General features: G+C 33.1%; 1 protein-coding gene across 3 annotated transcripts; it reads left to right on the top strand.

Annotated features, from left to right (window-relative positions):
* The first annotated feature begins 8,473 nt into the window (after positions 1-8,473).
* LOC128192000 (uncharacterized) lies at positions 8,474-24,989 on the top strand. Of its 3 annotated transcripts, none has more exons than XM_052864392.1 (6): positions 8,474-9,024; positions 15,085-15,327; positions 20,792-20,939; positions 21,021-21,173; positions 21,546-21,581; positions 24,779-24,989. In XM_052864392.1, the coding sequence occupies exons 2-6, from the start codon at positions 15,235-15,237 to the stop codon at positions 24,934-24,936; spliced, it is 588 nt and encodes a 195-aa protein (XP_052720352.1). In that variant the 5' UTR covers positions 8,474-9,024; positions 15,085-15,234; the 3' UTR covers positions 24,937-24,989. The 3 variants fall into 3 exon arrangements, with proteins under 3 accessions (XP_052720352.1, XP_052720353.1, XP_052720354.1); XM_052864393.1 differs by having other exon boundaries at positions 8,492-9,024; positions 21,036-21,173; XM_052864394.1 differs by lacking the exons at positions 8,474-9,024; positions 15,085-15,327 and adding an exon at positions 18,011-18,105.
* The last annotated feature ends 989 nt before the right edge of the window (positions 24,990-25,978 follow it).

Raw genomic sequence — 25,978 nt, forward strand, 5'->3', positions numbered from 1 at the left:
ATTTAATAATGGTCATAATATGTTACGTGTGTGGAACTTTGGACATTGGACATTGGACAAGTCTTTGGTTTTATATTTTTGATTTTGGCAATAATAATTGTATTTGGAATTTGTATCATGAAACGTAAAACTATCAAAAAGTTTCGATATATGTGCCATGGTTGCTAGTCGGGTTGTCAAAAAAGGGGTGGTGACAGGGATGAGGAAAGTTCTGGAAGAACCGTTTTCTGTGGAGTGAATCCTAATCAAGGGAATTCCCAAGAGACTATTGAAATGAAATCCCTAGTAGAGAACGCGACAACCTCAAAAGAACCTCGCCGACATGGAAATCCACGACGATCACTTGCAGACGCTCACGTTATGGAACCAATCACCGAAGAATTAGCATACCAGTTGACCGGAGAGAATAGCAACTCCGAATATCCGAGGCCTGAACGCTATGGACCAGACCCGGACTTGGCACGAGAATACATTGCAGAAAGGACGTTAATGTCTAAGAAATAGAGGAACGCAGTCGAAGTTCCGCGGGGAGCCTACTCGCCATTTGGGCAGGAAGTGCCGTTGATGTACTAATAAAAAATTTTGTATTCTATATATTTCAAAAATAGTGAATAATGTAAGATGTTTTGAAAATAATTATGAAATGTTAAATTTGAAATAAAATACAGTGAGCTGTGAACTGCGAATGGAATTCATCAACTCCGAATTACGCAAACGTTTTCTTGATTATCGTTCCGATTATTCGAAATGGATGCTGTTGTGGAAACCGATAACTTCTGTGTAACCTTTATGTACGCTGGACTGTGTAACCTTTATATAAGCTTATGTATTTTATTATAATTCTCGCAGCGCTTATGCTTGAATTAACATTTAATAATGGACATTATATGTTATGTGTGTGAAACTTTAGACATTGGACAATCCTGATCTCATTTAATTGCGATTTTATTTGACTTTGATTATTTTGTATTAATTATTATTGTTGTTAAAAGTATATTGGTTATTATTAACTTTTTGCATTAAATGCCAAACAATTATATATAGAAATGTGTGAAGTATAAGTATTATTTGACAGACTATATTATTGTATCCCAAGCTGGTATAGGAATGTGGTCACTTCATTCGACCTCTTAACATAGATGTTCTGACCGGTGTGTCACAAGGAATTCATTTGACCTAAAAGAGTTTGAAGGATAAATTCTCACACGGTCACTTGGCGAAAGAAATCTCCCTCGGGGATATTTCTTTTGTTAGGGGGACGTATGTAACCAGATAGTCATATATATCTATGAAATATAATTTTATAATTGTAATCTGCTTTACGTTAATAAGTCATTAGCTTGTTGCTCACTCGATACGAGATAAGTGTATAGTGATTAATGTTAAAGGTCCTTGACCGAAAAGTACACTTGACGTAGTTTGAATTCGTTGTGTCAGCAGAATGACCAAGAAGAGTAAGACTCCCCATGATAATTGGATTTTGGAAAGCGGTCAACGGATGCAAGACTCTTGATTGTAATTAACCTTTAACAATGGACTTCGTTGATAAGAAACTTATGATCTGTGACCCGAAAGGATGTATAAAAAATGCTTATTCTATTTACTTATTTTTTACGCTATTGATTTGATTAAGAAATTGTAGATTGATTTTATACCACTATACGATAAGTGTGCTTTTTTTTTTTTTTATTTATTATTTTTTCATATGCATACAAACATTTTAATAATATAATTCAAAGCCATTTTTTATTCATCCACTCACACATTCGTGCTCACATTCATCCAGATTTGGCAGTGGTTGCTTATTTAACAAAGGCAAACGGTTAATATTAATAATAAACAAAGAAGAAACAAAAAATAAAAAATTACTGAATTGTATCAAATATATGTTTCCATACATGCCAGTTGTTAGTAAACTTTTGCATTTGAAATTTCTGACATGAAATATATTTTTCAACTTTGTATTTGTTATATAGATAAAATAGCAGCCCTAGTAGACTAGGCAGTATATCTTTTTTAAGACAGCAAAATAAATATTGTTTTGTGTACAAAATTATAAAGTTTACAACTTTATTGTCTTTTGACAATGGGAGTTCACCCAATAAAATATTGATAACATTGAAACCAATTCGTATAGAAGTATATTGGTAAATATGCATGCTTAGGTTGCTCCAAATTGTTGATATTTTTTCACAGCTTACAAAAACATGTTGGATTGTCTCAACATCACGTTCACAGAAGGAACAGCAATCAGAAGATACAACATTGATTTTTTTCAAATAGTAATTTACAGGAAGAATTCTATGAAGTAATCTGTATTGTAACCATTGAATAGATGAGTCATTGGTTGTCTTAAAACATACATTAAAAGCATCAGAAACACAAATTTCTACCCCATATTATACCAATTCTGAATTCCACTTTGGTATTGCAGTTGGGGTTATTTTACAGGCAATTAACTGTTTATAAATTGGTTTTGTACATTTATCTTGCAAAAGAAAAGGTTTGTAATATAATGGAATATATGGAGTAAAGGATCTCTTAAATAAACATTTGATATGTACTGGAAGAGAGGATCTTAGATATGTTGATATAGCACTAACTATACTGTTGTATTGCATTGTACAAATATGCAAATCAAATTTTTTTTGAAAACTTACATGTGACAAAAAATTTCCATTATCATCTAGAAAGTCATTGATGACCTTTACACCTTTTTTGTACCAACTTTTTATAAACAATGTTTTCATACCAACTCTAATATGACTATTATACCAAATAGGCATAAATAAAAAATTTTCCTCAATATAATTATCATCAAAAGATTTTATAACATAGAGCATTGATTTAAATACATCTTTCCAAAAATTATTATTTTTCGGAATAACACATTCAGTAATAAATGCGTCACCAAAATCTAGTAACAAGTTGACAAAGTCTTCACCATTAATGGCCTTCAATATGGAAGTCCATGAGCTATGTCCAACAATTAATCTTTCAATCCATGAACATTTTAATGACATAATAAACTTGTTAATATCCAACATTTTTAAACCACCTTTTTGATATTCTTGAATAACTACTGCACGTTTTATTTTATCACATTTGGCATTCCAAAAAAATTCAAAAATGTCTTTGTTCAATGTGGTGATTACCTCTTTAGGAGTAGGTAAAGACATAAATAAATGGTTGATTTTTGGAATAACTAGAGATTTTACTACCGTCACACGTCCAATTGGTGTAAGGTTTCTTCTTTTCCATTGTTGAAGCATGCTTTTAATTTTTGGAACTTGTATATAATAGTTTTACTCAATAACTTTTTCAAGATCGACAGAAAAGTTAATACCCAGTAAACTAAACGTTGTTGAGCCCCAATCTAGTTTCCACGATAAGTGTGCTTAATAAATATCATAAAACATGAACTGACTTATGATATCAAAAGTCTAAAGAATAACAACAGAAGGGTCACAATGGGTTCTAGAGGTCGTGAGTTCAAGCCCCGGCCAGGACGGAGGTGGAGCTCCAGTAAGGTGAATTTCCCTGTGCTTTATATATACATCTACAGATAGTGTAACAGTGTAATATATATAGATGTGATTGTATGAATTTCCCGCTTTTGATAAAGGGATGTTTTCTCAGACCTCCGCGTTGAAGGGTATAAAAGCGTCGCATCATCAACAAACAGATCAGAATAGTTCTGACTGCAGAGAAGAACAGACGTGTCCCAATTAGGCTTGTATTGTGGTATTTTCCCATTAGAGAATATGGAACTTGCTTCACTATCAACTATTTTTTTATTAGTAGTTTGTAATTAAGTTCTTATAGAAATATCACAAACAAAGTTTAGTACGCAGGTAGGTAAAGGCAACTCTTAGTTTAATGACCGTCAAGATTATGATCAATTTAAAAACTTTTTATTTTATGAAAACAGTGCTGAATAATAAGACCAAGAAAATTTGTTCACCAAGATATTATTTTTCTACTTTGGACTCGACTCGATCTTTGAAGCTGCCGTGCCATGGTAATATGTGACAGTTAAGAATAGGTCACTTTTTTACCTTAAGAAAAAAACCAAAAAGTGTAACAACACACCGAAGTTCATTTGTATGTATGATACAATAATTCTATCGGCAATTAGTTTATGTTTGTCCGTATAACTGCTAGAATCCTATTGTTAATCACATAAAATAAATATTGTCATTATATATCAGAACCCCCCTCAACTTTTTTAATGTCATTAAAAATACTCCGCATTTTTCATTTACAACCACAAAGCCCAAACTCTAGCAGCACTTTCAAGAAGTTTAAGTCATATGCTTTTGATATTTGCCAAATTTAACTTTCATAATATTCGGAGTAGTGTTTCACTTTTGCCTTTTTTGTACACACTGACAGAGGAAAGGCCGGTCAAGCCACATAAATGTCTATCAGTTTACCTTATAACATTGACTAATAAAACAAAATATCAATGCCCGTATTATTCTGCTTATATCCAAACTGACATTCATCTAAATCTTGTGTATCAGTATGAAATAAGTCTTATTTCGGCATTGTTTACACTGCATTCCGATGAATTGTCTTCCGACATGGATCTTCTCTATTAAACATGCTTGTGACGTCATCAATGGTAATTAAACGTAATACAGAGAAATCGAAGATATATTCAGTTAGAAGAGTTTCTAGTTACATTTTACGCCTGTAGTTTTTATATGACATCATGCTGCTTATTGTGACGTCATATCGATCAGAGGAATGTTTGCTCAATCGATCGCTGAGAGTTGCCTTATCCTACCCGCGTTGTGTCAATTATAGAAGACTTACTGCTGTGACAGTGAATGACGCATATCCCCTTCCACGTATTGAAGAAGCACTTAGACTACCTGGCCGGCTAAATGTAGATCAGTAATTAAGACTTTTGTTCTGGATACAGGCAAGTTGAGATGCACTTGCAAGACAAACCAAAGACGGCTTTCTCAACAAAGCGGGTTCTTTACGAGTTCCATGTTATGCCTTTCGGTCTCAGCAATGCTCCTGCCACATTTGAGAGGTTAATGGAGTACTTTCAGGATTGCACTGGCACAAATGTCTCATTTATCTTGACGACAATATCGTAATCAGTTAGTCGTTTGAGCATTCTTTGGAGAACTCGAGTAAGGTCCTTGAAAAATTGGAAGCAGCTGGGCTGAAACTCAGAGCAAAGAAATGTACACTATTTGCTAAAGAAGTTGAATACCTTGGTCGTATAATCTCGAGTAAGGGTGTATCAACTGATCCAAAGAAAGTTAAATCTTTACGAGATTGGCCTGTTCCCACAACAGCAAAAGAGATGAGATCATTCCTAGGGTTGTGTGGATATTACCGAAGATTCATTGAGAAATATGCTGAGAAGGCGAAACCATTGACTGACCTGAGAAGCAACATGATTTTGTCTCGACCAAGTAATTTCAGAACGCCTTTGAAACTCTAAAGAATTGTCTAACACAAGCTCCAATATTGGTATATATAGATTTTTCTAAACCTTTTATCCTAGATACAGACGCCAGCTCTGATGCAATTGGAGCTGTTTTATCTTAAAGGAGTAATGAAAGTGAGAACGTTATAGCCTATATGAGCAGAACTCTATCTTAACCAGAAAGAAACTAATATTGCATAACTCGAAAGGAGTTTCTTGCTGTTGTTTACTTTGCACGCTACTTCCGACACTATCTACTCTGAAAAACGTTAATAATTAAAACAGACCACAGCTCATTAAAATGGCTGATGAGATTCAAAAACCCCGTAGGTCAATTAGCTAGATGGGTCGATATATTTTCGGAATATATTATAGACATTGAGCATAGACCCGGAAAATTACACCATAATGCGGATGCTATGAGACGCATACCTTGCCATCAAAGTGGAAAGCACAAAGACTTAAATTTGTCAAGCCCTGAGCTGAAATTGCTTCAAGAAGAAGATTCCAATACAATGGTTACTCAAAGGTGTGAAACCTTTGAAAAGGGACATTGGTACTGAGAGTTTAGTAGAGAAGTTTTTACTCGCCCAGTATGAAAGATTAGTTGGCAAGGATGACATCTTATACAGAAACTGGGATATTTTAAAATAAACACAACTAAACTTCAAGCAATCATTCCGAGAAGCTGATGACAAACAGTGCTCAAATATTGGCATGACAACCGAACTTATGGACATTTTGGAGTAAGAAAAACACATGGTTCCAACAGAACAAAGCGTGTTCCAATGCAGATTGTTGAAACAGGTCGTACCATTGAAAGAATAGTTTTAGACATATAAAATGAACTGCCAGAAACAATGAGAAGAAACAGATAGATATTGGTTGTATCCGACCATTACTTGAAATGGACAGAGAACTATCTCATGCCTAATATGGAAGCGCGAAATGTTGCAAAGGTCGTCGTCAAAGAGTTCATTGTACGATACGGTGTTCCATATGCCGTTTACTCATGTCAGGGTCGTCAATTTAAGAGTTAACTCTTTATTGAAATGTGCACACTATTACACATACACAAAACTTATACGACTCCGTACCATCCGCAGTCTGGTGGTATGGGTGAACGATTTAATCGCACCTTATTGAGCATGTTGAGTGGCTACGTCAACGAATATTATACAGACTGGGATGAGCAGTTACCTTATGTAATGCTGGCTTACTGCTCATCGTACTGCACGACACAACACCGAATTTCCTTATGTTAGGACGAGAACACACAGGTACAGAAATACTCAAACAGAAAAAAATATCATGATAAGAAGCAGAATTGGGAAAGCTTCAAGATTGGAGATTTATTATTTGTTTATTTTCCCAGACAAAAGAGGGAGCTGTCCTCAAAACTAACCAGTTATAAAAATGGTTCATTCATTGTTCTTGCTAAGCTCTCTGATGTGAATTACAAAGAAAACTATGGACCAAGGAATACTCCTCAAATAATTCACGTAGACCGAGTGAGGCCTGTTCGATCTCAAGTACTCACAGATGATGATGAGAATAAAAGAGTTCCTGAAACAAACTAGAAAAACCATGATCAAGCCTAAAAAAATAATTTGGAAAACGAAACTCAAAATATCACGCCTACGCGTACAAAGCAGTTACCTTCCTGGTTAAGCGATAATGATACAAAGTAATATTAGTTCTCATTAAGGTCCAGTGATTTAGATAGTTTAAGTTAAGTTAGGTTATTTAGTGAGTGTACTAAGTGAAGTGGACAATAGTGTTATCAATTTGGTTTGATGGTTTTTATTTCTAGTTGTGGAAACCATCCTGGTGAATACCAAGTTGATACCAGTAAAGCCGCATGAAAAGTGTCCTATGTGTATCTTCTCTTCTAGCCGAGAAAGACTCCTTGGGCATGCTTTATTGTGTTGCAAAAAGGAGTAAGGGAAACACCGGAAAAAAACGAGTGTATGTACCTAACTGCTAGAAAGATAACTTGATTCGTCAGAAGAAATCGAAGCATTCCACTGAGAAATCAGAGAATAGAGAGGCAGTTTCTCAGCCTTCCTAATCGAACATCCTTGATTAGCTAGAACTTTCAAGTTCATCAAATTCTGATAAAAGTGACAGTAGAAGACAGAAACCAAGTAAAACGGAAAAGTTGAGCCAGTCATATTATTGAGGAGTTATTATTTTTGCGTAGTTCAGTAACTGAGAGATTTCGCAAAGCACGAAAGCTCAAGTGAGCTTCTCTGATCACATTTTGTCTGTCGTCCGTCTGTCTGTAAACTTTTCACATTTTAAACATCTCCTCAAGAACCACCAGACCAATTTCAACCAAACTTGGCACAAAGCATCCTTAGCCTAAGGGGATTCAAAGTTGTGAAAATTAAGGATCACGCCCTTTTGCAAAGGGAGATAATAAGGAATTTATGAACATTTTCCAGAAATTTTCAAAAATCTTCTTCTCATGAACCATAAGACCAGGAAAGATGAAACTTGTGTGACAGCATACTAAGGTAGTGTAGATTCAAAGTTGTAAAAATCATAACCCCCTGGGTGTAGGATGGAGCCACAATAGGGGGTCGAAGTTTTACATAGGAATATATAGAGTAAATCTTTAAAAATCTTCTTCTCAGAAACTAATCAGCCAGCAAAGCTGAAACTTGTGTGCAAGCATCCTCGGGTAGTGTAGATTCAAAGTTGTGAAAATCATGACTCCCGGGGGAAGGTTTGGGCCACAATGGGGGGGGGGTCAAAGTTTAACATAGAAATATATAGAGTAAATATTTAAAAATCTTCTTCTCTGAAACAAATCAGGCAGGAAAGCTCAAACTTGTGTGGAAGCATCCTCAGGTAGTGTATATTCAAAGTTGTGAAAATCATGACCCCCAGGGGTAAGGTGGGGCCACAATGGGGGGGGGGTCAAAGTTTAAAAAAGGAATATATAGAGTAAATCTTCAAAAAATCTTCTTAGAAACTATTCGGGCAGATGATTCTTTATAATTGTTAAGACTTTGGCCCCAGGACAATTCTTTGGCCTCATTAGAAGGTTCAGAGTTTAATGTAGGTTTTTATCCCATATATAAACTATTGTTAAGGATCTTTTTGAGAACTGCAATACTCAACATATGATATGACTGTAAAATCATCCTGTTAGAAAAGGGACTAATGATTATAAACATAAGAATATCCAGGGGGGAAATAGATTTTATTTATACAGGATCTACATGTATTATTGTACATTGTCCAGACAGTTTGTATTATGACTCCATTAAGCTGATTTTATCATATCTTTTGTTCCTTAGGTGAGCGATGTGGCCCATTGGCCTGTTGTTTTTTTTTTTTTTATCTTGGTGGTTCAAAGAGATATCATTGACTTTATAGACGTTGTTATATTTCAACACGGAAGATATTTGCTGACTCACTTGAACTAGTAATTGTTTCTTTAGCCAGATTACTTCATCGATTATCAACAGACTGAATATTCTAATTGAACGAAATGGCGTTTTTACGTTTAGATTGTTCAAATGTTGCACTCACTGTTTTAATAGTTTTGGTGCACAAAGCTGGTAAGTAGTTTTTTGTGTTTACTTCCTTTTTGTTTCGTTCTCATTTTTTAATATTCTACATGTATGAAACCCCCTTTTTGGTTATATTAACATCTGTTGTCGTATCCGTTTACTTAATCATTCACAGAACGTAAAATACATCCATTCTTGTAATTGTTAATCAGAAAGTCAAAAAGAAGTAAACCATTTTTCATTATATGAGAATAGAATTTGTGCTCTCCATAGGTTTTGTCGATCCTGAAAAAATTCATGCAACTTAACCTCAAATGCATACAAAAAACGTTTGAAATACGTTTGAAAATTTAAGTTAATATATATATTTATACGCAGATCGATAGTTTTCGATTAGTTAAAAAATGTCGTTAATTTGTATTCTTAAGATAAATCACGTATTTTGTTTTTTTAATTGAGATTTCTTAAGACTTTTTCATATTTCGAAACATTTCGTTGAAAGGATAACAATCGAATAGCTCTATGGTTATATCCCGAAACACTGTTACCTTGTCACAGTTATTTTTTATATTGACGTAAAATAACCCTTATTTTCTGGCTATTTACAGCATTTTAATAAATATTTCCCTATGTATAGTCTGTCATTTTGTTGATTTTCATTTTCATATGTACGTATATGTTTTATCATAAACAACAGTTGAAATCGATATACGGATGAAAGTGTACGATTTCCGTCTTGAAACATCCCTTCCTTTTATCAAAGGAAATTGACAAGAGTAAAACCCTATGGAAGTTGTTTTATGGCAAAATATGTTGTTCTTTTTTTCAAATTTAAAATTGATTTATTGAATGAAAGCTTTTATTTATACAAGAAATGTGAAAAATGATTGGGAGAGTTCGACACCATTTCAGTGTATATAAACCGCCTTGCAAATAAATTTGAAATAATCTTGCTGGTGGTGTTGACTAGGGTAAGTTCAACTCGACATTTCAGGATCTCAAATTCAAAAAAGAAAGCTTTGATTTCAGTTATAGACATAATCTTCTAATTGACACAATAAAAAAACAAATGCTTATCTGTCATATTTTAAAATCATTTTACAAAAGATTAATTCAATTATTCAATGAAAGCACGATATTAGCTAAGTCTTGCAGTATATTGTTGTTTTCTGTCCTTGAAATTTAACTCGATTGTACTTGAATAAAACAAAAAATTCAAAAATCGTATCAAGCTAGCTCTTTAGTTCTTTCAGTATGTTTATAAGTTAAGGACTTGTCATTTGATAGTTTGACTCTTTTTAAAAGTTATTTTGCATGTATGTAGTTACATTAAAACGAATGGACTTTTATGAATATAAAACCAAAGAGTGACGTAAATAGAAAGTCTGGACTTACATAGTCAATATATGTATTAACTGAATATATCACAACACATGTTTCGAACGAACTTTCGTTTACCTGGTGTGTCTTATAAAAACTATAAATTTGAATGTCTATTATATATAGAGAAAACCTTTTCTAAAGGTATTTTCATCAGGTTGGCACAATTTCGTAAAGAATTAAGTTTTAAGTCGAAGGTTCTCTCTCAGTGTAGTCAGGCGTTTCGTATTATTTACATATGGTCAATCAAGACCACGAGGACAATATCTTACTGGATGAAATACTGCAACTAGGCCTGCAGTCCAGAATACGGCTAACGCATTTGCCTTGGCTGACGTAGTTTAGCAGCTTTTTTTTACAGTTATTTCTACACAGTTTCAACAATTAATAGACAAGTTACAAGAGGTTGAAAAATCCTCAGCAGAACAACTTTGTTAGAACCTCAAGGACAATATAGCTTGAAAACTAACGTCGAGGGGAATAAGGTACAATATTTGTTTAAATATTAGATAAACTTGAGAAATTTAAAAATTTGTCGAATAACAATGTCGAATGTTGTCAAAAGAATAAAAAATAAACTTAAAACTGGACACACCTTTATCAGAATGGCACCTGGGTCCTCTGCAGGGTGGAAAACAGTACAGGAATACCAATGTAATGATATTGCTGATGACTCGCACAATGAGAAAAAGATCAGAAGCACCAATAACAGAGCCCTTATGGGTAGTTAACAGACACTTCCAATCGTACTTTAAACCCATGCCCTTTGCTGCTACCGGTTCTACTTCTTAGTTGTCTGAACTTGCTATACAACAAACCAGCACGCAGCAGATCAATACTAGTAGTGCATCAGTCCTTTTGATCAGGTAGTGGACGTACCTCACAGCCCAACGACGTCTCCAACATGTGCTTCCAGACTAGATGTCCCTTCAACTCTGCAAGTTCAACAGATGATTGAATAACTGGATCAATCATGCACAGGCGTGAAAAATAGTTTACCAAATCATTATGATATATGGGAAAAGACATTTTGAGATATCTTAAAATTGATCAAAACTGGATATAACAATCCTACTGCAATTACCAACCGAGGAGTTGTTTTGAAAAATAATAAGTCAGTTTTACAGAGATTTGCTTTTGTTTCAGAAAACATTGAACACTCGATTAAAGGGATCACAAACAAACACAAACGAACACAGAGGACCACAATCTAGTTTTTCAATATATTGAGAAAGAATATTAAATTTGATCTTAAATTCGGTTTACACCACATAAATATTTGTAAGGAATATTAAACAATTCTTTGGTTTCATAGAAGAGGGGAATGTTTTTGATTAACAGTCCTTGCATTTGGTTTGTCCAAAGCCCCGTACGTATAAACAAAGTGCTTAAGGGTTCCGGTTAAGTACTGAAGATCTAACAATATAGAAATTGTTCTCTTTTTAGATGACTTTGGCAGAATCATTTGAAAATGTCAGAGAATTTCCAATTTTATCAAATAATCACTGCTTGTTCATTAAAGAATAAAGAAAAAATCTATTTTCATTCTAGTTCAAGTTATCAAATGGTTAGAAATAAGATGAAATTCAGTTAGTATTTCCATTCCGAGAGAAGAATCAAAGATGTCAGGTCCCCTATTATTTAGTTTCTTTCAGATTTGACTAAAGTTATTTAATGTGCGTTATCAGTAAAAATATACAGTTATTTATACCGAGCGCAGCGAGAAGCGGGCGAAGCGAGGATTAATGGTAACACGTATATATAAGAAAATCAGTGACAAATAAAAGTTGAATCAGGGGTATTAAGGCCAAAAAAAATTCTTTAAGCCCTGGGCGCCGCCATATTGGCAGTCATTTTGTTTTTAAAAAGTTAGTTCGATCATTTATTGACTGGTACTTATCGATGTCTATTGCCCCTAAACTCGAATAAAATGTTCCAGACTAGGGGGGGGGGGGGTGGATGGCAGCCTCATCCAAAAAAATTTACCAGCAAAAAAAAAAAAAATAATAATGAAAATTCTAACCCTTTACCTCTTTAGCAATTTAGCAGTTCAATGGTTTCTTTATTTCACTTCAATTTATTACATGCGGGAGGGGGGGGGGCACCATGTTCTTTTAATATGATAATCACTTTAAAAGAGGAGATACAGTGCAATGAATATTTGTATATTAAAATCTTTATCATTCAACAACATTGTATCTGAGATTAAACTACTGTTCTATTATAAATAAATAAATTATAACAAATCTTATAAACTATGAATGATGAAAATTTACTGAAAAATATGTTTTATTTTTTGCATGCAAATTTTACGTTGTTAATTTTATTTTTATTGATTTATTATAATTCATTGCTTGATCACATGCTGTGCTCGCCCCAACGGTCGCACCGTAAAACATATTACAGAAACTGTTATATTCTGAAGAAACTAAAACAATGTTTAAATAAAAAATTCTGGTCTCGGGGTCATAACGATCTCACTTTTGATATCAGTCTCACTTTTCTACCAGACACTCCCATTGTAAAAGTGAGAGTGATAATGATAGTGATCTCGTTTAACTTTAATGACCTCGGAACTTGATCTAAGTTCTTCATTAGTTATAGTTTACTTCACTCTCATGTTTTGCCATTTCAGGATAGTGTATTGAAAGTAAAAGTAGATTTCTAAATTCAGATTACATTACGTGTTGACAGGATAAAACCATTTCCTAGTACACAAGAAACATATATCAAACGTTGTTTGATGAAATATTTATGTGCAAGGAGCAAGCAAAAACTTTGTATTTTTGGAGTTTCTGTAATTTATTATAATCTACATGCAGTGATAAAAATCAAACTGTCACGGTTATAGACTATGAGTTCAAGAACCACCATTGAGTGGGTCAAGAATACTCCGAACAGTTCATTTATCATTAGTTAATGGTCGATAAATGTTCTGAACAACCCTAGAGTCACCGAGGTCGTCGTTATGCCGGTCTGACTACCGATTAACAAAACAGCGTATATACACTTTTTAATGATTCAGATTTATTTATTTCAATCTCATATCACTTTTCAATGGTATAAAAAGACTATAACTTTTAAGATTTTCTAATGACAAAAACCACATGTGGCGCAAGTCATACATACAGTATACAAATATAATTAGTACATATATTTTCTTATGTTAAATGCATCACGTATGAAGTTACAAATATTTCTTTTTGATTTAACATCTGCTGGGTTAAGAATATTATAATATATACATGTGTTATTAAAAAGTGAACAATATTCACTTCCTAATCGTATATAAAGAGGACATACAAATAAATATGATATTCAACTTCAACAACAGTGCCACAATTTATACAATATCTTTTGTCCCTTGGAATAATAGGGTTACAATACCCGCCAACCTCTATCTGTAATTTGAGTGCACTTATATTCTTAATTGAGTAATAAGGAACGAATTTTCTTGGAAATGGAAAAATTTAAGTATGGTTGAATTTCAAGCTTGTTTAGATTTTGTGTACTTATTAATTGGCTGTAGAATTATATTCAAAATTATTTATAGATACTTTATTAGTATGTGAACCAATAATATCATCAAGGATTCATCGTATATAGAGTTTTGCTAACATGTCGTCCGTTTCCTGCAAGTTTTTCATCCTTTAAATATGCATGTTTTAAAAGCTTTGAGTTCTCTTGATCTGAAACAATTTTATGAACTCTTAAATATTATCTGTATTATATAAATAGTGCCTGTTTAGGAGGGTAAGAGTTGCAATTGACACCACGAGGAAACTATTGTCAACCGACGCGAAGCGGAGGTTGACAATGGTTTTCGAGGGGTGTCAATTTCAACTCTTTACCTCCTAAACAGGCACTATTTATTTTATTATACTGAATGTCTTAATTTTAAAGAAAACTTTACTACTTTTATATATGAATGACGCGAATTCTTTGGCGAACCGTACGCGCATAGTTTACGCGCATGTAACAATTCGTTGTGTTACCCGTTGCTAAGTGTGTTGCTTACGCTGAGGGTAATAGAACGGATTATCAACTGCGTCTAAACCAATCAGATTTCAGTATTTAACATGAAAGTATAATAAAATAATTTATATATTCTGAAAATAATTGGAAGTCCACCAAACTCTATTCTAACTGCTAAATTAGAAGCATTATTATGATCCCCTAAACTGCCTTTCAAGATAAAATTTAGATTTTGTTTCAAATGGAGTTTTGTCAAAATCTTTTGTTATATTTCGAAAACCACTTATCCAAATTTCTGAGGCATAAGTCAAAATTGGCATAATGCATGATTCATAAATCTTATATTGAACCTTTCCTGAAAGACTGTGATTCTTTGGTAGCTTTGATTTGATTATAGAATATGCTTTCCTTGCTCTACCTGCTAAATCTTCACATGCCTATTTCAATTTACCATTATCGTTTAGTACAACATCCAAATATTTATATTCATCAACAAAAGCAATAACATCATCTTTATACCTCATTGTTTTACAACTAAAAAATTTTAAGGTTCTTACTTCTAAATTCCATAGCATTTGTTTTTGTGTATTAAATTCTAACTTCCAGTCACAACAATATCTTTCCAATGAGTCAAGACAATGTTGTAACCAATCACAGCATACGTGAAAATACGAGTATAAAGAAAGGTAGCATAGTGTGATTGTGTTTGTCAGGGAGGGTATTGTCTAATTTACTATGTTTTGTTTACTTCAGCCTGTTTTACGATCTCTGAAGGATTATCTTACACAAAATCTTGTTCATCCGGGTATTATCTCCAGATCAAGAATGCAACATGGTATTGTAAGACTTCTTTAAAATCTGTAACTGTGACAGCTACAGTGAATTCCAAATGCAATTACAATAATGCGTGTACTCTTTACGCCACGACCTCTTGGCTTGGAAGTGACCCATGTCCTGGATCGACTAAATATTTTGAATGGAGTGATGCATGCAATTGTAAGTTTGCTTAATGTTTTTGTTTGATTAAATAATAATATCTTTGTAAAGCAGTAAAAATACAAATAAAAGATATAGAAGTTTTACTGTCGATCGAGAATGAAAGAAAAAGGATAAATGGGGGGTTGATGTTTTTCATTCAAAGAACTTTTTAAACAGTTTTCTGAGTAAACCAGATGTTTGAGATGTTTAATAGTTTAAACTGAATTGGACACGATTACATCTATGAGTTTGTTCTAAATAAAGTAACTTAAATAAAAAATAATAAAACACACACACACACACACACACACACACACACACACACACACACACACATTTTGATATATTATCTTGTTCGATTATGAAATGTATTCACATTTATTTATTTTTTTTTTTTAAAGAAACCTTTAAAAATCTTTAATAGTTTTAATCAAAAGATATTTAAATGTACTTTAATATTTTTGCTTATTGATAAAAAATATTTATACACTTTAAAGGGGCTTGGACACGATTTAAGATCAAAAATTTTATTTTTATTTTTTATGTATAAAATAGTTAACTTGCGCATTTTTAATGATTGACCAAAATATTGAATGTTAAAATCAAGTTACAAGCGAGATACAGAGGTAAGAATTGGTTGTTATGTGAACAAAGCTAGAGTCTTATAGTTTTAAAAAATGTAAAGTAGAGAAATTCTATTTCTTATGCAAAATAACATGTAAAAAACCATTTAAACCAATTCAATATGCACATAAATACTATTATCACCAAAAGAAAGATACATTTGATTGAAACTTAAAACCAATACAACACCTATGTAAAAAATGACAATATTCGAGCTGTGTTTACAAAACAAAGAATTATGAACTCTGTATCTTGCTTAAAACTTGATATTTGACTTTCAAATTTTGGCATAGCATTATAACCTTATATATTCATCAGTATAATAATTGAAAATGGAAAAATGAAATTTGAAAATTTTAAGTCAAATCGTGTCCAAGTCCCTTTAACTGTTCTCTATGTGAAATCTGAGACTTTTATTCCAAAAAAGTAATTATTTTGAGAAAATTCTGGATTGTCATGAAAGTTAGGGCGGTGGTTCTTTGGTTCATGTATACCTACACAAAACCTCAAAAGTTTCTCGCCAATTAAATGTATAATACCTAGACAATCCATGATGCAGAAACCAAAACTTAAATTTAATTATTTTGGGTATTTTATCAGGCCGATTTTGACCCTTCGTGGGCTAGCATTAAGATGCTGAAAACGTTCATGTATTGAGGATTTTTTTCAGTAATAAGGCTCATATCACAAAGTCCACTGTTAATAAGTCTTGAGTAATCCTTCCAATTCTATATTTGTTATGGTTGTAAAGAATAACTCTGTGTAATAACTCGTGTACGCTTTTGCTAATAATGATTGGTTATCAGTTGGAGACTGGACCCTGTATTGTCCATGCCGACTGCATATTTCGTGCAGACAAGTGTAGACCATTAATATATTGTAATACGATATACTTGCGCATTTCTATCTGTCATAATAAAATGTACACTGAGCACGTAAATCTGATTTTTAAAAAAATGTTTGTTTTAAGTAATTTTGTGCAATTATTGTATAAGTAAGTCTATAAAAATGTCATAAATGGATAATTTAATGGTAAAAAGGAGTAAAGTCCCGGGGATCTAGATACTTGGATTGGAGGATGGATGGGGGGGGGGGGGGGGGGGGGAGGTAGTCCTGTCCTATGGCAACTGTGAGACAGATGATGATGTTTTAATTTGTGGGTATCTATTGAGCACACGGCGTGCACTAGCGAACCACTGTTGTTAATTAGTTTCCTATTTGTGAGTTCATCACTATTCAATGAGAGATGTTGTTTCGGGGGTATCTATACAAGTACCATACACAGTTTAAACTCGGTGAACCACTATAGTAAGATATCTTTTGGCGAGTTCATATGTACCTTTTATTGAGTCACTTGTTGACGTTTATGAAAAACAACTGTCACCGAATTGTGGGGCATGAAACGTGTCGTAAGATAACATAAAATGTTGATACATAATCACGACAGCGACCAGCTTTATATTACGGTATCCGTCTTCTTCAGAAGTTTGTCAGAATTATGGACTGCAATAAAAATATTCAGAAGATATTCATTTTACTTTAAGTTCTGATCAATTAAAGAATACAATGGTATTACATGTACTTTAATTGCAGAACTATTTACATGTAAAAAAGGGTTTATTTTTTATATATATTAAAATTACTTAATTGCTGAAGCCTACGAAAACGTATGAAATAGAAATATTTTAACAAAAGCTTGGACTTTGTGTAGTTGTGGTAAACAGCAATGTGACGTAAGCCTGTCTATTTTGTTGCTGACCACTCAGCCAGAGCTCCTTGAAATCAACAAGATTTGTCTAGTGTTTGGGCTTAGAATATTCAATCTATGCATATATCACTTGCTGCAAGCGGCATTTTTAACTTGTTTTGATGCAAGAAATAGATAATTACGCCCTACCAAAAACCAAAGTCTTGTTAAAATGGTTTTACATATAGGACAAGTAAGGTACACATTTTTTTTTTACTTATCAGAAATAGGTTGTTTTTTATTCAGTTCATCCACTGAGAGGAGATAAGATGTGTTTATGTTTAATTTGTTCATGTACCCACCAATAGAAAGACGATGTACAGTGGTGGGTAGAATGTTATTTCCGTGTAGAGCATATAAAACCCCGCAGGAACACGTCAGGGTAATGTACAGTGTTCAATCTCAAAACGGGTAGCGAAATGCAGGTAATGTTCCTTTCATAACTAATCATTGAAAACAATTCAGTTGTGTTGAAGCATTTTTTTTAAAATTACAAAATGTTTTCTTACTTGGTATTGTTGTCTTTGTGCTTACAATTTTTTTTTCTTTATAATTGACTGTTGTATTTTTGGATTAAAATTATTTCTCCAAAAATCTCAGCGTCTTAGTCGATTCGTTTTTTTCCCCAATGTCCTACAGGTTTTAAAGCATTTAGACAACGCTGACATTGGTTTTTGGATTTCCCAAACAGACTTTAAGCAATATCTTCTTATTATTAGTTTCTACCATTAAACCGGAGAAGGTTATATTCTTTATTGTCGTCTTTTTGTCTGTCTGTCAATCATTATTTCTCAACTTTGATTTCCATGCCTGTTTTGGTAAAGGTTTTAAGATTTTTAACAAGATTTTAAAACTTACATTATTAGAGAATAGAAACGAAGTTTTGAAATTTGTTAAAATTGATGAAGAAAAAATCGTGAGCGTGAATCTGTCTGTCTTTTCGTAATTTCTGTTACAGTTTTGTTAGCAACTACGTACTGTTCGCAAAAAGCTTGAAATTGTTGCATACTGTTTGTTTTCAAATGCCATATCATTGGATTGACGTGAAAAAAATTTTACATGAGAGCATATATTAACATAAGAGCGGGGGGTACCGTAAATCTGGGGGGAAAACCCCACTCAAATATCTAATGTCACACATATTGACATGCACAATGTTAGGTAACCTTCGGATATCGTTTACCGCCGCCTCTAATTTCCCAGGAATCATATTATATAGTTTAGCATTTTCAAGAATAAAGTACTATCATAATGATAAACCAAAATTACAGATCTTATATTGGATTTTTGAAATAAAATAACCAAACAAACACTCAGTCTGTCTTGTTTGAGTCAATGAAAGTAATAGAAAAAAGAATCAGTTTATATAATAGTTAAATATTATCAGGGACATATGTACTGACTTACATGATAAACTATATATGAACTGATCATTGTCATACTGTTTATTGAAAAAAAAAATGATCAGGGAGTAGTTACTCAGTTATTCATGAAAAAGTGTCGGGCTTGTGGTCCGTACATACCGAGTTCGAATCCCGCAAGGGCTTTTGTTGCTACTTACTGAATTGATTTTTTAGATATTCATTTTTTATCCCCAATTTGCAAATTTTATTTGATATATGTATATTTAATTTATCATTATATCTTACATAATCAAATAATTTACAGTTAATTTGAGTGACTTTTTCCAGGTGTGTTATTCCACCTCAAAATCGTTTCCTGTTTAACATTTCATATATATATATATATATATACATATATATATAGACTAAAAAAATATCCAAAAATTAAATTATCAATCAAATAAACGGCAGGCATATAGATTTCCTCGGTAGGCGTATGAATTCTATACAACAAGTATCTAACTTGACCAACATTGAACATTATTCCTAATTTTGTGCTAACTAATTATTATGAAGTCAACTTTATATTCCTATGATGATAAGTTAGGTTACGTAAAATGTAATTTCAAAAAATAAAAATTATCAATCAGGTAACGGCAGGCGTATAGCATGTATAGATTCTCTCGGCAGTCATGTTTTCCCTGGCAGCCGTGTTTTAGTATACGGTGAAGTAATAAACAATCAAACTTGTTTAAACTATTATATTAATTGTCTGATCAGTCTTTTTTCAAAGCATACATAACGTTCAGTGATTTTCTGTAAGCTTGTTCTTTAAAATAGATTCTATTCATGCTCCAGAAAGGAAGCCATTTCTAAATTGGAAACTTCGACCCCGACCTTTAAAAGCGCTTTCAAACCCGATTTTATATCGGTATATCGTCAAAACTGTGTATCGAATACCGCTTGACAGGCGTATACCGGTACATATCGATATATTGATACAGCCCTACAGTACACATGTATATTCAAGATAGACACAATCGAGCCTGCCAGTCAATCCAAATACCGATTGTGAGTGAAGCCCTTCTCCACACGCTGGTTATAGCTAAGGGTAATTACCTGGTTATATAAACATGTATTTTAATGACTACTACTTACGGACACCTGTCTATATAGTAAGGATGGAGACCAGCCTTCGAAAAATTTACCTTTTTTATTGTTAATTAATTTTTAGAGGAAAGAATTGCGAATGCAGAGCACGCGCAAATTTGCTAAAAATTGTATCTAAGGTAACTATTTCCAGATATACTGTATTACTTGTGAGCATAATTAGTTCGCATAATTCTTGTGTTGTATCATGACTGTCCTTGGACATCTTTCACCGATTGTTTACCACATAAGACGGTCTACATTTAACAATTAGGTAACCGGTAGTGTACGTGTATTGCTTAAATACAGTATTCTTAGAATGCTTGCATTCAGTACTGTAATAACACATCTTTTATTGTGAACTATTTACTTTTGCTTGTTATACCTTATTGTGACGGACAGATACATGGATAGTCCTCTATGTCTACGCTTAAATGTTCGACTTGTACTCATAGTTTCTTCTTTGAGTCATCTTATGAAACACAAAAAATGAATTACTGTAAAAATGTAATATATGTGATGTATAGTTACCAACAAGCAGAGCAATTCTTTGTGAGTCAGTAATCTTTGATAATTTTTCATGATTTAAGAAGCAATGGTATTTATCTTTAAAAATTAGATGCAGACAATCACAAGAGGACTTTTTGTTTGGACAGTGTTGTTTGGAGTTTGCTGTATGCAGGCTGTGCCCCCTCAACCGGCGCAATCCGGTTTGATATCCGGTACCATTATAGCAGCTGGGTCAATCGGCATAGCGGCACTCGCAGGTTATATTTGGTTTGGTTTTTATTCCCTTGAAATACAAATGACATAAATAGATTTTTAAGTAAAAAAAATTAACTTGTTAGATCTGTACTTAACAGCAAGCGCCGCTTTGGCAGCAATGTCTGACCGTGAAAACTCCAAAAATTGCAATTGCAAGGATCAACCTCAAGAACCAGAGACAACTTGTGATGTTGTTCTTGCTGCTGAAAGACAAAAATGTGAAGAAGAAAAGAAAGGTTTATATTGGTTATGTGTTCATTTTACTACAGCTTTGATATCAAAAGTATTTTATATCCTTATTTCTTAATTACCATTTTGCATTAATTAATTTATACATTAAATTGAGAATCATACATGTATATTCGATCCCATATGAAGAGAAATAATATTTATGATTTTAAAAGAGGATAAAAAGGATAAACTTTATAGCTATTAAAAGAATGTATCTATATGCATTTGATTTTGATTGCAGTGAGGAAATGAAAACTTAAAAGATATTGCTGAAATTATGTTTTACATACATGTACTAGTATTTCATAAAATTGTATAATTATATTTCCCTAAAATGTTATGTGGAATATTACATGCTGTAGTTGATTTTTCTTCAGCTTTAGAAAGTGAAGTGCAGGAGGATGCATTCTCCAGTATGTATACTAAATCATGAATGATTTTTTTTTAAATCAGTTTTTTGTTTTAAATACTGTTCATTCGTACAGATTCTAACCTACAAAATAGATGTCTTAATAGCTCTTATATAGTGGTTATCTATCGCAACTTTTTGGGCCTCTCACGCAGGCTATGAAAAACACCTCGAATGTATCATATTTATACGCGTCCACGGCAACTCCCTTTTTCATGAAACTTGATATAAATATAAACATATAAACATGTTTTACGATTTTTGGGATATGAGTTTGACTTCATTAAACCTTATAATATACCCTGAGATATACCACAAAAGAGAATTACGAGGCTGTCTAGCCGATATTTAATTTGATGGGAAGTGACTCCATTACATGTATGTATAGACTTCTAACAGCTGGTAGTATTAAAACATTCGTGGTATTTTTCCGAGCCTGCCCACAGGGCGAAAAACCATCTTTAAGCAAGTCCTTAAAGGTGGCTTAAAGGTGACTTAAAGGAGCTTAAAGGCTATACAACCTTTAAGCCGCCTTTAAGTCACCTTTAAGCAAGTGCTTATAGGTCCTTAATGTCCAAACTTCTTTAAGCTACCTTTAAGCCACCTTTAAGCCACCTTTAAGCATCTTTAAGTGGCATTTACGCTCTCTTTACGCTGCCTTTACACTGTCTTTAAGTGGCCTTTAAGTCAATATTGATCAAGCTGAACAATAAAAACATATATTAAATGCAAAAGCTCTTTTATAGAGATGGGAGGGGGTCATCCGAGTGATAATATAATTTCCAAGGAAGGGGGGGGGGGGTGTTCCAGGCGGTTTTAATCGTCGCTCCATTAAACACAGATCGCTATCATCAGCACCGCTCTGATGGACACAGATTGCCGTTATAAAATTCTTTATAATTTTTGGGGGGTTTCAAAATTATTGTAGGTATGAGCGCAGTCTCTGTATCTTAATATGTGCATAAAACTAATTAAAGTATGTTTGTTTCCTATTATAAATTAATCGGTGAAAAATCTCTCTCTCTCTCTCTCTCTCTCTCTCTCTCTCTCTTTCTCTCTCTCTCTCTCTCTTTCTCTCTCTCTCTCTCTCTCTCTCTCTCTCTCTCTCTCTCTCTCTCTCTCTCTCTCTCTCTCTCTCTCTCTCTCTCTCTCTCAGTTCATCCGGTTATTAAACAAAATAAAGATAATGAACCAAAAATGCATGATTTAATTTGTTAATCGGTTTAAGGTTTGTATTTTTTTTTTCAATTTTCATTATTTCTAACTCTAGATCTGCTAGATACATGTTAAAGATGAAAAGACTCTCAACTGCCTTTGTTATATCGGGCAGGATATTACTGCTTTGTTTGTCTAGACATAGTTTTGTTCGTTTGTGTATATCTAATTAGAGTCTATTGTTTGTCCAACTTAAGAAAACCCCTGGAACTAACACAGAATATACAAGATATACACAGCAGTTGTGTCGTGTGCCCAGGTGCATGTTTGTGTATATCTAATTAAAGTCTATTGTTTGTCCAACTTAAGAAAACCCCTGGAACTAACACAGAATATACAAGATATACACAACAGGTGTGTCGTGTGCCCAGGTGCACGTCAGGGTTTCTAAAGGTGTTGAATCTTAGTATGTACGAGTATACGATAAGTCTAGTGAATAAAAGTTAATTTACATTTGTAATTCATTTTCAAAGTATTATTTCCTAGCTCTGGGTTTCAAATTTTAAGATGTTACGTCTACAAATTAACGATACATGTATGTAAGAGTAAAATCTTGAGGCTAATTAATTAATGTACCGGTGATCATAAATATGGGTTGATTATTTAAATATATGTATAAGGGTAAATATGTCAAATATACCCGGCCTGGCACATCATACAATTGTATGTACAAGTCATTTGCAATTGCCACATGCAGTAAATACGTCACCGGTAATTGGTAATTTTGTTTGTTATAGAATTGATAGTTTAAAAATCATGTACATGTACATACAATTACATGTAAATATTTAAAAAAACATATTGGAACGGCGCCGCGATCATGAAAACCGGGAAATTGCGGGAAATTGAACAAATACCCTAATAGTATCAATGCATTTAATAAAAGAAATGATTTCATTTTCTTTCTTACATTTTTATAGCTATAAATTAGATGAACGTATATCTACTCGGTTTAAATTTATTAACTAAGAAAGCCTACTATAGTGAACCTAACGGTTTCCATTTCGGTATAATATATTTTTGTTCACTGAAGACCAAGTTTCGTATTTCATTCTAAATACATGCATGCATGCAACGCTCATATATATGTAAGTTGCCGTGGCGCAGAGGATGTGTGGTGATGCTAGTAAACTAAGGGTCCCGGGTTCAATTCTCGCCGTGGCCGTTTTTGTTTGTTTTGTTTTTCATTTTTCTTTCTAGAACAAAAACCGTTTTAATACCTTTTCTTTCATAAAGTTAATACATTTTGTTGGAAATTAAGCACAATATTGAATTAAATTTCTTTTAATGGCTTAAAGGTGGCTTAAAGGTAGCTTAAAGGTGGCTTAAAGAAGTTTGGACATTAAGGACCTATAAGTTGTCCTTAAAGGTGGCTTAAAGGTGGCTTAAAGATGGTCTTTAAGCTGCCTTTAAGCCATCTTTACGCTTTCTTTAAGCCACCTTTAAGCAATACTTATAGCTTAAAGGTAGCTTAAAGGTGGCTTAAAGATCGTCTTTAAGCTACCTTTAAACACCTTTAAGCTATCTTTAAGGAGGACTTAAAGATAGTCATTCATCCTGTGGCCGGAAATACCCGAGAAATTGCAATTGTAAAAGCTATATATTATTTTAATTAACATTGATGGATTAACCTCACACAGTATAAACATTTAAATCTACAGGGAAGGAGGGATAGGGGTCTGGACACCCCCTCCTCGAGAACATTAATCTCAAGCTTAATTCGCATAGTAAAAATATTGGCCTAAAATAAATCACCTATACCCGCGAAACACACTGCAGTACTACTAGTCGAATTAGTTCAAGCCTTGAATATACAAGCCTAAATATACATTGTATATATATATATATATATATATATATATATATATATATATATATATATATATATATATATATATATATATATATATATATATATATATATCCCAATAAGTCACATAAGCATCTCATATTTTAAGTTCTTACTCTTTTTGAAATTTGTTTTAGTTTGCAAAACTACCAACCAAGAGATTTGTGAAGAGGTTTTTGGAGGACCTAGCGCGAATAGTTGCACCGCATGTTTGAATAAGTTTGAGGACGAATCTGGATGCAACGGCTCAGTAGAATGTGTTTTTATGAATGGAGTTTGTATTTTTGATGATTAATCTAAATAAAGAAGATCAACGATCATAGATAAGAAACCTTTACGATCATTGGTCCATGCCTATTGTTTTGTTGGCCAAACTTTTTAACTCTAGCAGTTTTACCCGTTTGGAAGACATATATTGTACATACTAAATGACCTTCAAATCGACATTACCTACAAGCGGGTATAACATATCCTGTATTCTTCTGGTTGCCAGCTTTAGATACATGTAAAGTACGTAGTCCTGGTTTATTAATATAATCCTATTGGATGGACACGGTAGAGAAAAAGCAATGATTATTGTAGGATACAAAGATCCATTCATTCAGACCCGGTGATAAATTTTCTTTACAAAATTAAAATCTTTTATAGAAAAAAATTGCTTAAATGACAACATAATTCTTTGTGGAGACTTTAATTGTCAAATTAATGATACAAGTGATAAAAGTTTACACGTTTTGAAAAATATCATGAACAAATTCAACTTAATTGACGTTTGGAAAAGTGAATTCCCCGAGTTGAATGGTTTAACATGGTGTGATGCAGAAAACAACCCTAAAAGTAGGATAGATTATGTACTATTAAATGAAAATATATATCGTAAATTTGGTGGATTAATAATCAGGAAAATTCCTGGCACTCATTCTAAAGGAAATCGCATGTCTGACCATAGGTTTTTAAAATTTCACCTGAACTTATCATGTGAAAAAAGAGGCCCAGGCTACTGGAAGTTAAATGTGTCAAATATAGTAAACGATAAATATAAAAAGGAGATTCATAAAATCATTGATAATTTAGATAACTCCTTGAACCCAGTCGACAAATGGGAATGTATTAAACGTAAGATAAAAGAATTTTCTATTAATTTTTCGAAATATCAACAGAGATCAATTAAGAAACGGAAAAAGGAAATTGAGAAAGAAATTGAAAATATAGAAACTAGTAAAACTAGTAGATCTAAGCAAAATGGGTAGAAAATGGCGAAAAAAACACATCATATTTTCTAAATTTAGAAAAGCAACATCAATCATCAAACGTAATAACGGAACTTTTGACTTCAA

Source organism: Crassostrea angulata, chromosome 7 (assembly GCF_025612915.1).
Source record: "Crassostrea angulata isolate pt1a10 chromosome 7, ASM2561291v2, whole genome shotgun sequence".
NCBI lineage: Eukaryota > Metazoa > Mollusca > Bivalvia > Ostreida > Ostreidae > Magallana > Magallana angulata.